The following is a 12,837-nucleotide window of genomic DNA, read 5'->3' on the forward strand; positions in this document are numbered from 1 at the left end:
TTTTGTTCCGCCTACATCGCTAAAAAAATCGCGCGTGCACGTGTGTGCTCGGTGTGCGCCCAATAATAGCATTACAGTCTATGTGGTCGCTGACGAGTGCTTGGCAGCGCGCACGTCAGCACCTTGTGCGCGCACGCGATTTGAGTAAACAATGTCTAGACACTTGTCTAAAACTCCCCCTAAACAAGCAACATTGTTTGGGAGGAGTGTAGATAAAAGAAGGTGTCTTCAGGGACAATTACTCTACAGACAGCCTTGCAGAGAGCAGACAAGAGCCTAGAAGAGCCTTCCAAGTGTGGATTCAAGCTTCAGGAGCCAAAATGTGAGTATTCTTCAACATAATGTCTGTGTGTCCTGTACAATTTTATAATGTACCAATGTATTTTTTGTTTTCATTTCAGCATGTCTTCTTCTGGATCACTGTATTCGCCATCCCGGCAAGAACTGGCCCAAGCTGATCGTGAGGTGAGAATCTTGCTGCCTTTGGGTAAGTATATCTGCACTGAAGATGAAGTGAGGGAGCGTTCTGAGCGGGAGCAGTCTGAGCGGGAGCAACGTAGTCAAGTCGTGGCGAGGAGACGCAATGTTAGTATATATATGTGTGTGTGTGTGTGTGTATATATGTGTGTGTGTGTATATATATATATATATATATATATATATATATATTTATTTATTTTTTTCTGTCTTTATCAAACTCTGTTTCTTTTTGTATCTGTTTCATTTTCCAAATTTCAAAAGATTATAATATTATTTTTTCTAGGTTCCACAACGGGATGACGAAGTAGTGTACATCGACAACGAGCACCTGATCCGCCTCGTTGAGGAGCGTATCCTGTCGTGGGACAGCCATGACCCGCAGTACAAAGACACAGTGGTGACCCGGCAGCTCTGGAATGAGGTGGCCGCAGCGATGATGGATGGCTGGGACAGCGCCTCTCCAAGTTCAAAAAGGGCGTTCAGTAAGAATAAAGATGCTCTGTGATACTGCATTGATTTTTGTACCTGATGGTGCTGATGTGTTTTTTGTAAGATATATTCTTGCATCAATGCCTTGTGGAATACATTGATTTTTGTCTTCAACTGCTGCATTGATTTACAGTCCTGATAGTGCTGGTGTTTTTTTGGCAAGATATATTCTTGCATTAAAAACACCAATGCCATGTGGAAAACAGTGATTGCTTTGTCAACTGCTGTCTTGATCCGGTTTTCACTCTTACTCCGGATGATACTGTTGTTTTCGCTGCTACATATATTCTAGCAGGAAACATAACAGTGTCCTCAGTATCAACAGTGACTGCATTGTGTCTAGAATTGTATTTGTGCTGCAGCATTGACTGTTTGCAAAGTTCTGTCCGGTGTGTGTGCTGATAATTAAGTTGCCTTAAGTGCATTTTCTAATTTTTTTTTCTTCTTTTTTTTCCCAACAGTGAGCAAAATCTGCACACATTGGCGCTCAATGAAGGACCGCTTCAACACTGATGTTCGTGCTGAGGGATAGGTTCGGAGTGGTTCAGCGGCAAGGCGCAGAAGAAAGTACCGCTATTATCGAGAGTTGGCTTTCCTGAGACCGGTCCTTGCCAGCAGAGCGTAAGTTTTTTGGGGTTTTTTTGGTTTGTTATTACTATGTGCTTTTCAATTCCACAGGTGATGCTTCTTGTAAATGCTAATGTTTTTCCTTTCTTTCCACAGCACTTGGAGCAGCACCCTGCAACCTGTCCGGGAGCGGTTCTTCATCGATCGACCTCGGACCCGTCCCAGCCATCCGACAGCCAGGAAGCATCTTGCAGGTCAGCAACACAGACAGCTGGTGACCAGGAAGCTGGTCCATCAGGTGTTCCCCTGTCCCAGGTCTCTGTCACTGGTTATGCGGGCACTACCCGCCAGCGACAGAGGGCCTCGGACAGGCCTGTCATGTCCGAGTTCATGCTCTTGAGCGAGGCCTTTTGGGACAGCCTCAAGGCGCTGTCTGCCAGAATGGAAAGCTGTTTTTCCCTGATGGAACGTGGTTTTAACAACATGGAACACCGCTTCCACTCTGTTGACCAGTGCCTTGACCATCTGGAGGCTGACCTCAACAGACAATCGCACCATTTTTTCAGTAAAATTGAACAGGGCATGGCAGAACACCTTAGTCCTGAGCAACAACTGAGTGTGTTACAGGCCTGCAACACTGCTTACTTGCAGGCTATGCAGCAGAATCGGTATGTGCAGCAGTCAGTGGTGTCATTTCCAACAGTTCCACCACAGACGCGCTTCACCACACTACCGACTTCTGCTGCATACCACTGCACGGCCACCTGCATTCCCAGCGAAGCCGGGCACCACTACCCCACCCCAAGTCTGAGTGCTGCTGGACACTCCTCCGCCACAGCACCACCAGCTTGGAGCCAAACCACCACAGAACGTGCTTGGGCCACAGACACCACCAGTCAACACCAAAGGAGCACGGCCAGCACTCTTCAGCAACAGAGCACGGCCAGCACTCTTCAGCAACAGAGCACTGCCAGCACGCTTCAGCAACAGAGCACTGCCAGCACGCTTCAGCAACAGAGCACTGCCAGCACGCTTCAGCAACAGAGCACTGCCAGCACGCTTCAGCAACAGAGCACTGCCAGCACGCTTCAGCAACAGAGCACTGCCAGCACGCTTCAGCAACAGAGCACTGCCAGCACGCTTCAGCAACAGAGCACTGCCAGCACGCTTCAGCAACAGAGCACTGCCAGCACGCTTCAGCAACAGAGCACTGCCAGCACGCTTCAGCAACAGAGCACTGCCAGCACGCTTCAGCAACAGAGCACTGCCAGCACGCTTCAGCAACAGAGCACTGCCAGCACGCTTCAGCAACAGAGCACTGCCAGCACGCTTCAGCAACAGAGCACTGCCAGCACGCTTCAGCAACAGAGCACTGCCAGCACGCTTCAGCAACAGAGCACTGCCAGCACGCTTCAGCAACAGAGCACTGCCAGCACGCTTCAGCAACAGAGCACTGCCAGCACGCTTCAGCAACAGAGCACTGCCAGCACGCTTCAGCAACAGAGCACTGCCAGCACGCTTCAGCAACAGAGCACTGCCAGCACGCTTCAGCAACAGAGCACTGCCAGCACGCTTCAGCAACAGAGCACTGCCAGCACGCTTCAGCAACAGAGCACTGCCAGCACGCTTCAGCAACAGAGCACTGCCAGCACTCTTTAGCAACAGAGCACTGCCAGCACTCTTTAGCAACAGAGCACTGCCAGCACTCTTTAGCAACAGAGCACTGCCAGCACTCTTTAGCAACAGAGCACTGCCAGCACTCTTTAGCAACAGAGCACTGCCAGCACTCTTTAGCAACAGAGCACTGCCAGCACTCTTTAGCAACAGAGCACTGCCAGCACTCTTTAGCAACAGAGCACTGCCAGCACTCTTTAGCAACAGAGCACTGCCAGCACTCTTTAGCAACAGAGCACTGCCAGCACTCTTTAGCAACAGAGCACTGCCAGCACTCTTTAGCAACAGAGCACTGCCAGCACTCTTTAGCAACAGAGCACTGCCAGCACTCTTTAGCAACAGAGCACTGCCAGCACTCTTTAGCAACAGAGCACTGCCAGCACTCTTTAGCAACAGAGCACTGCCAGCACTCTTTAGCAACAGAGCACTGCCAGCACTCTTTAGCAACAGAGCACTGCCAGCACTCTTTAGCAACAGAGCACTGCCAGCACTCTTTAGCAACAGAGCACTGCCAGCACTCTTTAGCAACAGAGCACTGCCAGCACTCTTTAGCAACAGAGCACTGCCAGCACTCTTTAGCAACAGAGCACTGCCAGCACTCTTTAGCAACAGAGCACTGCCAGCACTCTTTAGCAACAGAGCACTGCCAGCACTCTTTAGCAACAGAGCACTGCCAGCACTCTTTAGCAACAGAGCACTGCCAGCACTCTTTAGCAACAGAGCACTGCCAGCACTCTTTAGCAACAGAGCACTGCCAGCACTCTTTAGCAACAGAGCACTGCCAGCACTCTTTAGCAACAGAGCACTGCCAGCACTCTTTAGCAACAGAGCACTGCCAGCACTCTTTAGCAACAGAGCACTGCCAGCACTCTTTAGCAACAGAGCACTGCCAGCACTCTTTAGCAACAGAGCACTGCCAGCACTCTTTAGCAACAGAGCACTGCCAGCACTCTTTAGCAACAGAGCACTGCCAGCACTCTTTAGCAACAGAGCACTGCCAGCACTCTTTAGCAACAGAGCACTGCCAGCACTCTTTAGCAACAGAGCACTGCCAGCACTCTTTAGCAACAGAGCACTGCCAGCACTCTTTAGCAACAGAGCACTGCCAGCACTCTTTAGCAACAGAGCACTGCCAGCACTCTTTAGCAACAGAGCACTGCCAGCACTCTTTAGCAACAGAGCACTGCCAGCACTCTTTAGCAACAGAGCACTGCCAGCACTCTTTAGCAACAGAGCACTGCCAGCACTCTTTAGCAACAGAGCACTGCCAGCACTCTTTAGCAACAGAGCACTGCCAGCACTCTTTAGCAACAGAGCACTGCCAGCACTCTTTAGCAACAGAGCACTGCCAGCACTCTTCAGCAACAGAGCACTGCCAGCACTCTTCACTGGCTCCCATTCCCTCAGCGTATCCAGTTCAAATGACTAATACTGACCTACAAGGCCATCTATAACTGGTCTCCCCCATATGTCTCTGAACTAATCTCCTGATACCAACAGACTAAAGAGGGTGAGAGGGGTGACCGGGTTGACTAGATTTACAGCTATATGGGATAATAGTAACTTCCCAGAGATTCGGAAACTTCGGAGCCTGGAAGGCTGGAAACGTAGGGGGCTGACATTAATGTCTCAAATTATGGATAACGGGAAGCTGAGACCGTTTGTGCAATTACAGAGTGACTTTCAGTTGCCGGATTCTGAGTGGTACCACTACTGTCAGGTACGGCATGCCATTAGTGCTCAAAAACTTTCCAGGAACCTGCAGATACAATCTGACATAGTGTTGGACTATATATGTGGTGGTTCTTGACTTACGAAAGGGATCATTTCTAGCACCTACAAAGATATATTGCATACTCATTTAATGGGGTTTCCAATTAAAGCTAGATCCAAATGGGAGGGAGAGATTGGGGAGATGACTGACGAGATATGGGACAAGGTCCTAGAATATGTCCCCAAACTCACTGAGTGAACCAGCTAGGTTGTCCCGTCTTTGTGATCCATCGTGTGTACCGCTCCCCCCTTCTGATGGTTAGAATGGGGCTGAGGGACAACTCAGACTGTCCAAGATGTGGGGGGTTTGATCCCAGAATCCTTCATATGATGTGAACTTGTCCCAGGCTATCCGTGTTCTGGGTTAGTGTCATTAACAGAATAGAAGGGGCTTACAGATAATGTTATACCCAAAAACCCACTGGTCTGCATACTGGGATATGTGGAGGAAATTGGAATAGTTAATAGTGCAAAACTTGCTATAGCCAGACTGCTATATGTCGCAAGGAAGCTGATTGCGAGGTACTGGATCAGGGAAGAACCTCCTTCTGGGAGAGAATTTGTGAAACAGGTGACTTATATCATTCAGCTGGAGGAGAGGATATATGTTAAAAGAGGCAATTGTAAAACCTATGAGAAGTTGTGGAGTCCCTGGCTACAATACGATACTGTTAACTGATGGGAATGTGCTACACTTTACAATGTTGGTGTTGTGGATTAACCCTTAATACCCGAACATAGGAACATTTCTGTTTTTGTATGGTTTGATCGACAATATAGGTAAATAGAATGACTAATGGTGAATTATGGTGTAAGAGGAATCATATGGAGAAATGATGTTATATATGCAGTCTACATGGGGGGGAGGTAGGAAGGGGGGGAATAGGGAAGTTCAATTTGTAAATCTAGTGTTTATGGAAGATTTGCTGCATACACTGTATTTTGAATTCTGACTAATAAAAATCTATTTGATAAAAAAAAAAATCTCCCGATACCTTCCCTCACGTAATCTCCGGTCCTCCCAAGACCTCCTTCTCTCCTCCACACTTATTCGCTCCTCACCCAACCGCCTCAAAGACTTCTCCCGAATAGCCCCTATTCTCTGGAATTCTTTGCCCCAACAAGTCCAACTGTCAACCACATTTGGATCCTTGAGACGGAACCTGAAAACCCACCTCTTCAAGAAAGCCTACAGCCTGCAATGACCCCGCTACCTCCTTCTCTCTCACCACTACCAGTGATATCACCTCAACCAACACCGGATCTGCTGCAACCCACCAACCTACTCTCTCCTTCCCCACCATCCTGTAGCATGTAAGCCTGAAAGGGCAGGGTCCTCTCTCCCCTCTGTATCAGGCTGTCATTGTTAGTTTGTTTACTGTAAGTGATATCTGTAATTTGTATGTAACCCCTTCTCATGTACAGCACCATGGAATCACTGGTGCTATATAAATAAATATATATATATATATATATATATATATATATATATATATATATATATTATATGTGTGTATATTTTTTAAAATAGATTTTTAGGGTATTTTGAGGGTGCTGAATTGAGGAAAACCATTACTTTTGCAGCATTGGTTCTAGTTTTTGAGAATTCATCCATGAAAATACATTCTCTCGATGCAACTTTTATGAGATAACAAATGCAGTACCTTTTGTTCTGTTCAGTTTAGACACAGTTGGCACCAAAATCACTGTATAGCAGTTTTATATAACCATATCTTGAATGTTTTGGTAAAGGCCCCGTCACACATAGTGAGATTGCTGATTTTGTGACGCAGCAGCGATCTCGCTGTGTGTGACTCGCATCAGCGACCGGCCCCCCTGCCGGGTATCACTGATCATGCAGGATTGTCCTGGGCCATTTTTTGATCGTTGGTCTCCCGTTGGCCAGCACACATTGCTGCGTGTGGCAGCGGGAGACTAACGATCAGCGAGCTCCTAGCGCTGTAAGCCGACGCTGGGAGCTGGTATCCAAGGTAAGGCTGTGTGCACACGCTGTGGATTTTGCTGCGGTTCCGCAGCGGTTTTGGCCGCTGCGGACCCGCAGCAGTTTCTGCTGCGGTGTACAGTACCATTATTCCCTATGGGAATCAAAAACCGCAGTGCAGACGGTGAGGAATTTTCTGCGCGGATTATCTGCGGTTTTCAATCCGCAGAAAGAATTGACATGTCAATTCTTTCTGCGGATTCTCCTGCGGTTTGCCATCTCCTCCACTGAGGAGATGAAAAACCGCAGGGCAAAACCGCAGAGCAATCCGCAGGTAAAACCGCAGGTCTTTTGACCTGCGGTTTCACCTGCGGATTTTACAAAATCCGCGCTGATGAATCCGCACCTAATCCGCAGCGTGTGCACACAGCCTAAATATCGGGTAAATAAGTGCGTGCGTCGCACATTGGATACCTGCGCGCGCTGTGAGCTGGTATCCAAGGTACACAGCGGGTAACTAAGTGACGCGCGCTTAGTTATCTTATATTTACTTGGATACCAGCTCCCAACGTGAGCACGCAGGTATCCAAGGTACACAGCGGGTAACTAAGCGACGCGCTCGCTTAGTTACCCGATATTTACCTTGGAAATCTGCCTGTTTGACAGCTCACCAGCAATCATGTAGCGAGGCACCAGCGATCCTGACAAGGTCGTATCGTTGTCGAGATCGCTGGTGCATCGTTTACTGTGACGGGACCCTAAGCAGCGCAAATGCAAAAACTTATTTGTGTACAAATAGTTTTGGATCTAATCTTTGCTATATGATGGCTTGTTTTGAATGACTTCATTCATTTTATGGTTCAGTGTACCGTATATACTCGCTTATAAGCCAAGATTTTCAGCCCATTTTTTTGGGCTGAAAGCCCCCTCCGTGCTTATACGCGAGTCATATACCAGGCGGGGGAGGGGAAGCGGGGGTGTCAGAGATCATACCCCCCCTGGCACGTCTCTGCAGCCCCCCTGCTTCTCCCACGCCTTCCTTCAGTGGTACCGCTCATTAAAGTCATGAATATGCGCATATTCATGAATTTAATGAGTGGTATCACGTGACCGCTGAAGGAAGGAAGAGCTGCTGGAGAAGTAGGGGCTGCAGACAAGGCTCCTGGAGGGGGTAAGTATATGCGATGTTCACCTGTCCCCGGTCCATCGCTGCGCACTGCTGTGTCCTCCGCATCACTGACAGAGGAACCCGGAAGACAGAGCGGGCGCAGCGATGGACCGGGGACAGGTGAATATCGCAGGTGCTGAGGCCCTGAGCCCGCCTGTTCAGGACACCGCCAGCGACGAGAGGTGAGTGTCTTTTTTTTTTTTTTTTTATTTGCAGCAGCGGCGGCATATGGGAGCATAATCTATGAAGCATTTTATTGGGCATAATCTATGGAGCATTTTATTGGGCATAATCTATGGAGCATTTTATGGGGCCTATTCTATGGGGCAGGATATGGGGGCATAATCTATGGTGCATCTTATGGGGCATAATCTATAGAGCATTTTATGGGGCACAATCTATGGATCATTTTATGGGGCAACATATGGGGCTTATTCTATGGGGCAGTATATGGGGGCATAATCTATGGAGCATTTTATGGAGCACCTTATGGGGCCATAACCTTTATGGAGCAGCATATGGGGCATATTATTCTGTGGAGCATCTTATGTGGCCATTATTAACCTTTGTGCAGCATTATATGGGGTGTATTTTGTATGGACAATCCTATGGGGGCCATCATGAACTGTATGGAGCATTATATGGGGCTCCTGATTCAATATGGATATTCAAAAATATTTAACCTACTGATGTCTCAATTAATTTTACTTTTATCGGTATCTAGCTGTAAAAAAAAAAAAAAAAACGACAGTACAATGCCTCACGCCAGTAAGATCAAGAGTTATCAGAATTGGATTTAAACAACAAAAAAAAATTCTTAAAGAAAAACAGGTGGTTGAGGAAGAAAAATTGCTTGTCGTCTTTTCCGAGACGAGACCTGGAACATTTTCTTTTTTCCATCAATGGAGCTGCATATGGGTTTGTTTTTTCCATGGCGAGCTCGTTTTTGCTGATGCCATTTTGGGATAGATGTGTCTTTGTTGTAGCTGCTTTATTCTGTCCCAAAGTCAAACTTCGAGATCACCAGTTAAGCCAAACTGTGGGACTAGGCCCTCTTAGTCAAGAGCACTCGGAGAAAATAATTCATACTGGCCGTGAGGGTAAACAATACTGTTTAGTGCCCGTGAGCCATTTTCTTACACCATTTTTAAAAAAAAGCTACACTACATGCAAAGTTCCCATTGAACGTTCCACCAGCCGCCCCCTTGTCAAGCCTTTTCCAGTTTATTACCCATAAGGCTATGTGAACACGTATGCACAAAATTTCTGCATAAAAACAGGACTCCTTCCCAGAAAACGCGTGTTTTTGCCGTGATTTTTGCACGTTTTTGCCACGTTTAATGAGACTAAAAGACTCGGTAATACTAAACAAAATATAAAACAAGAAAGAGAGAAAATATTATCCCTTCTGTGTCAATTTTTTGATAGCTTTTTCCATTTTTGTGGTTTTGCAGAACAACAAAAATCATAAGTCTGGCATTTTTGCTTTTTTTGTTTGATTTGCACAATGTTTATTAATTCTGTTAATTTTATTTTTTTATTGGACTCTTATGGACGCAAAGATGCCAAATAAGTTTTGTTTTTGTTTTTTTATGAAGGGAAAGTTTTTTTTTTTTTTTTACTCAATTTTTAGTTCACTTAGGGCACTTGAACCATCCAATTGCTTATACTATATACGGCGAGAACACAGTATTGCAATATAAAGTAAAAATCAGTCTCTTATGAAGAGTATATATAAACAGGACACAAACCGAATGCAAAAGTCTATAGTATAAAAAGGTATGTATTTATTAGTAACAAAAAATTAAAATTTGGAAGGGGTGGGAATGAATGACCAGGTGGAAAGCGTACGTGTGATGACCATGGACAATTACATATTTTAATATAAATAAATATGCATAGAATGGATAAAAAATGTGAAATATAAGAATATAGTCAAAGCAATATAATGGATAATATAATCAAAAAGTGCATAGGTGTATAATACTGACAAGTTGGTTTAAATGCCTGGATGGAAAGTTGAAGGCTAGTGATGTTACAAGGTTTGCAGGTTATAACACAGGTAAGTAGAGGTAGACATAAGGTAAAGTGCTTGTGCATATAACAGGTAATAGGATCTTAGTGTATATATATGTGGTGGTTAAGACTAATTCTCACCAAGTGGTGTGGGGAAACCGCATGTAGAGCAAGATATCCAGTCATTATGTTAGGAATAGTGTTTCTTATGAATAGTGCTTTCATGCAGGCAGGGCAGGCTACTACTGCAGTGGCATCCCATCAGCGCCCTGTAATTGCATGGAACTGCTTGTTCCTTGGTTTGCTCCATCATCTGCTGCTGTCAGAGATTGGCAGTGGACCGAGCTAGTATCCTGTCTAAACTCGTAATATAATGAATTTTCTGGGGGGAGGAAGTACCAAAGTCGTGAAACTTGTCATATTTCTCTGTTTTTGAAGATTTTCAGGTGGCTGCCTTAGTAAAAGTAATCCAGCGATAGTCTGTGAAACAAAGAATGATGACATACATAGAATCCTAATAAAACTGAGCTCGTCTGATGAAGAAAATAATGAAATAAAGTTTATGCGACCCTTTGCCATTTGTTGCTCGTTGGATCTAGTTCCTCATAGCCCAGTGAGTGAAACATTTTGTTTTTTTTTTTCCTTCATATTTTGTATTACTCAAGAGTTTGTAGTAGTTTGTTTATAGTAGATTTTTAAATTCACCAAGTGTTCAATATTTATTTTATAAATCGTGGTATTTTTTTGTTTTTTTCTTTAAATGTGACATCTTCCCTACTTTGTTTCCACCGTTCCTTTCCCTAGGGGAACATTCTTTTGCAAGTCTATTCTTGGCATCCTTACCCCAAACCTGCAGCCAAGAAAGACCTTTTTTTTTCCTCTTCTCACCTACCAAATCTTTCCTACTTAGTGACGTCCAGAGGTCCTCCTCCATATCACCATACCTTTCCCCTCTGCTCTTATCGGCAGCGCTTGATTGTTCCAGAGTCACCCTTTGCCTCCAGTGTTCCAACTACAGCCCTCCATTTGCTTTTTCACAGTTTCAAAACATGCTGCCGAGTAAGATTTTTTATTTTGTCACAAGAATTTGTGGCCTATTCTAAACCTCTGTGTCTTTATTCCATGTTTGTAGCATCTGTTGCCTGGTCAAGTATCCGACTTGAGACCTCAGCTTTGCGGCGTAGTCTGGATCCTAGAATTGCTACTAAAGGCCTAAGTGTTTGTTTGGAGGCCCGTTTTTCTCCACAAGCTTCGAAAAATTTTCCAAAGTTGGTCTTTTGTCTCATAAGAAGAAGGTGTTATTTTTCAATCCCCACCTTCCTGGCAATCCCAGACAGACTTCTCCTCTACATAATATAGATGCACAGCCATCTATTTATCCAAGATTAATGGCTTTTCATGAAGGCAGACACTTGAGTCAGAGTGAGGCTGTGTGCCCACGTTGCGTTTTTTAAGCGTTTCTGCCGTGTTTTTACCGCTGCGGAAACACTTAAAAAATGCTAACAAATTGCAATCCTAAAGGATTCCGCAGTTGCTGTGCCAGTGCTGCGGATTTTTCCACTGTGGAATCGCATAGCAGTAAAATCCGCAGCGTGTCCATTAATTCTGCGTAATCGCAGCGATTCCGCTGCTATAGGATTGCATTGAAATGCTCATTTTACGCATGTGGCTATGCCAACCATGCGCAAAGTGAGCGCTTCACATGTGGATGGTACACAGGGTCTGGAGGAGAGGAAACTTTCCTCCATGCCATGGGTACCATATTCCTGTAAAAAATACAGTTAATATAAAAAATAGGAATATCCTTACCCTCTGTTGGCCCCCGGAGTCCTCCCTGCCCTCTTTGGCGCTGCCAACAACTTCCGTTCCCAGGGATGCATTGCGCGAATGACCTCTGATGACGTAGCGGTCTTGCGTGACTGCTACATCATCAGAGGTCATTCGCGCAATGCATCCCTAGGAACGGAAGTTGCCGGCAGCGCCGATTAGGACCATTAGGACTTCTGGGGCCGACAGAGGGTAAGTATAGCCAGATACCCTCATTAATAAAATGGTACATAAAGAGTTAAATAAAACACACACAATCTGTGTTAAACACGCAATATCTGTTAATTTTACAAAAAATTGCCTGGGCTCCCGCATAATTTTCATAAGCAGCAGAGGGAAAGCTGAGAGCTGATGTTAATAGCCTGAGAAGGGGCCATGGATATTATAGATGCGCCAATTCTACCACTTATCCTCCTCTCTTCCCACTTGCCTTGTAGCGGTGGCAAGTGGGGTAATATTTGTGGGGTTGATGTCTTGTATTGACATCAAGCCCACGGCTTAGTAATCGACATGCGTCTATAAGACACCTATCCATTACTAATCCTATAGTGATATGGTAAATAAAGACAAACACCCAGAATAAAGTCCTTTATTTTAAATAATCACACAGATTCCTTTATTAATCTTAGTTACCCATGCTTACTGAATGCCTAATCCCCGAATCCCTAGTCTTCTGCAACAAAAATAAAATAATAAACCAACACAAATACTCCCTGGTCCGATATAGTCCTAAATAACGAGTGTCCCACGGTAATCTCGTGTAGAACAGTCACATCGGGAGATGTGACTGGTCTACACGGCTCCGGTGATACAATGAGAGGTCATCTGAGTTCATGCTGTCGCTTTACGACACCTGTTGTGAATTCGCTTTCTGGCCTACCTCTGGTTACTAGTGAAGCTG

General features: G+C 45.4%; 1 protein-coding gene across 2 annotated transcripts in view; it reads left to right on the forward strand.

Annotated features, from left to right (window-relative positions):
* The window catches only part of RNF17 (ring finger protein 17), a 585,601-nt gene that overhangs the window by 328,433 nt on the left and 244,331 nt on the right, over positions 1 to 12,837 (forward strand). For both annotated transcript variants that reach the window (XM_073583105.1, XM_073583106.1), the window contains one exon: positions 10,548 to 10,722. In XM_073583105.1, the coding sequence (XP_073439206.1) occupies positions 10,548 to 10,722 (175 nt within the window). The remainder of the gene's footprint in view (positions 1 to 10,547; positions 10,723 to 12,837) is intronic.

Source organism: Dendrobates tinctorius, unplaced genomic scaffold (assembly GCF_039654945.1).
Source record: "Dendrobates tinctorius isolate UK_male_01 unplaced genomic scaffold, ASM3965494v1 ptg000075l, whole genome shotgun sequence".
Classification (NCBI taxonomy): domain Eukaryota; kingdom Metazoa; phylum Chordata; class Amphibia; order Anura; family Dendrobatidae; genus Dendrobates; species Dendrobates tinctorius.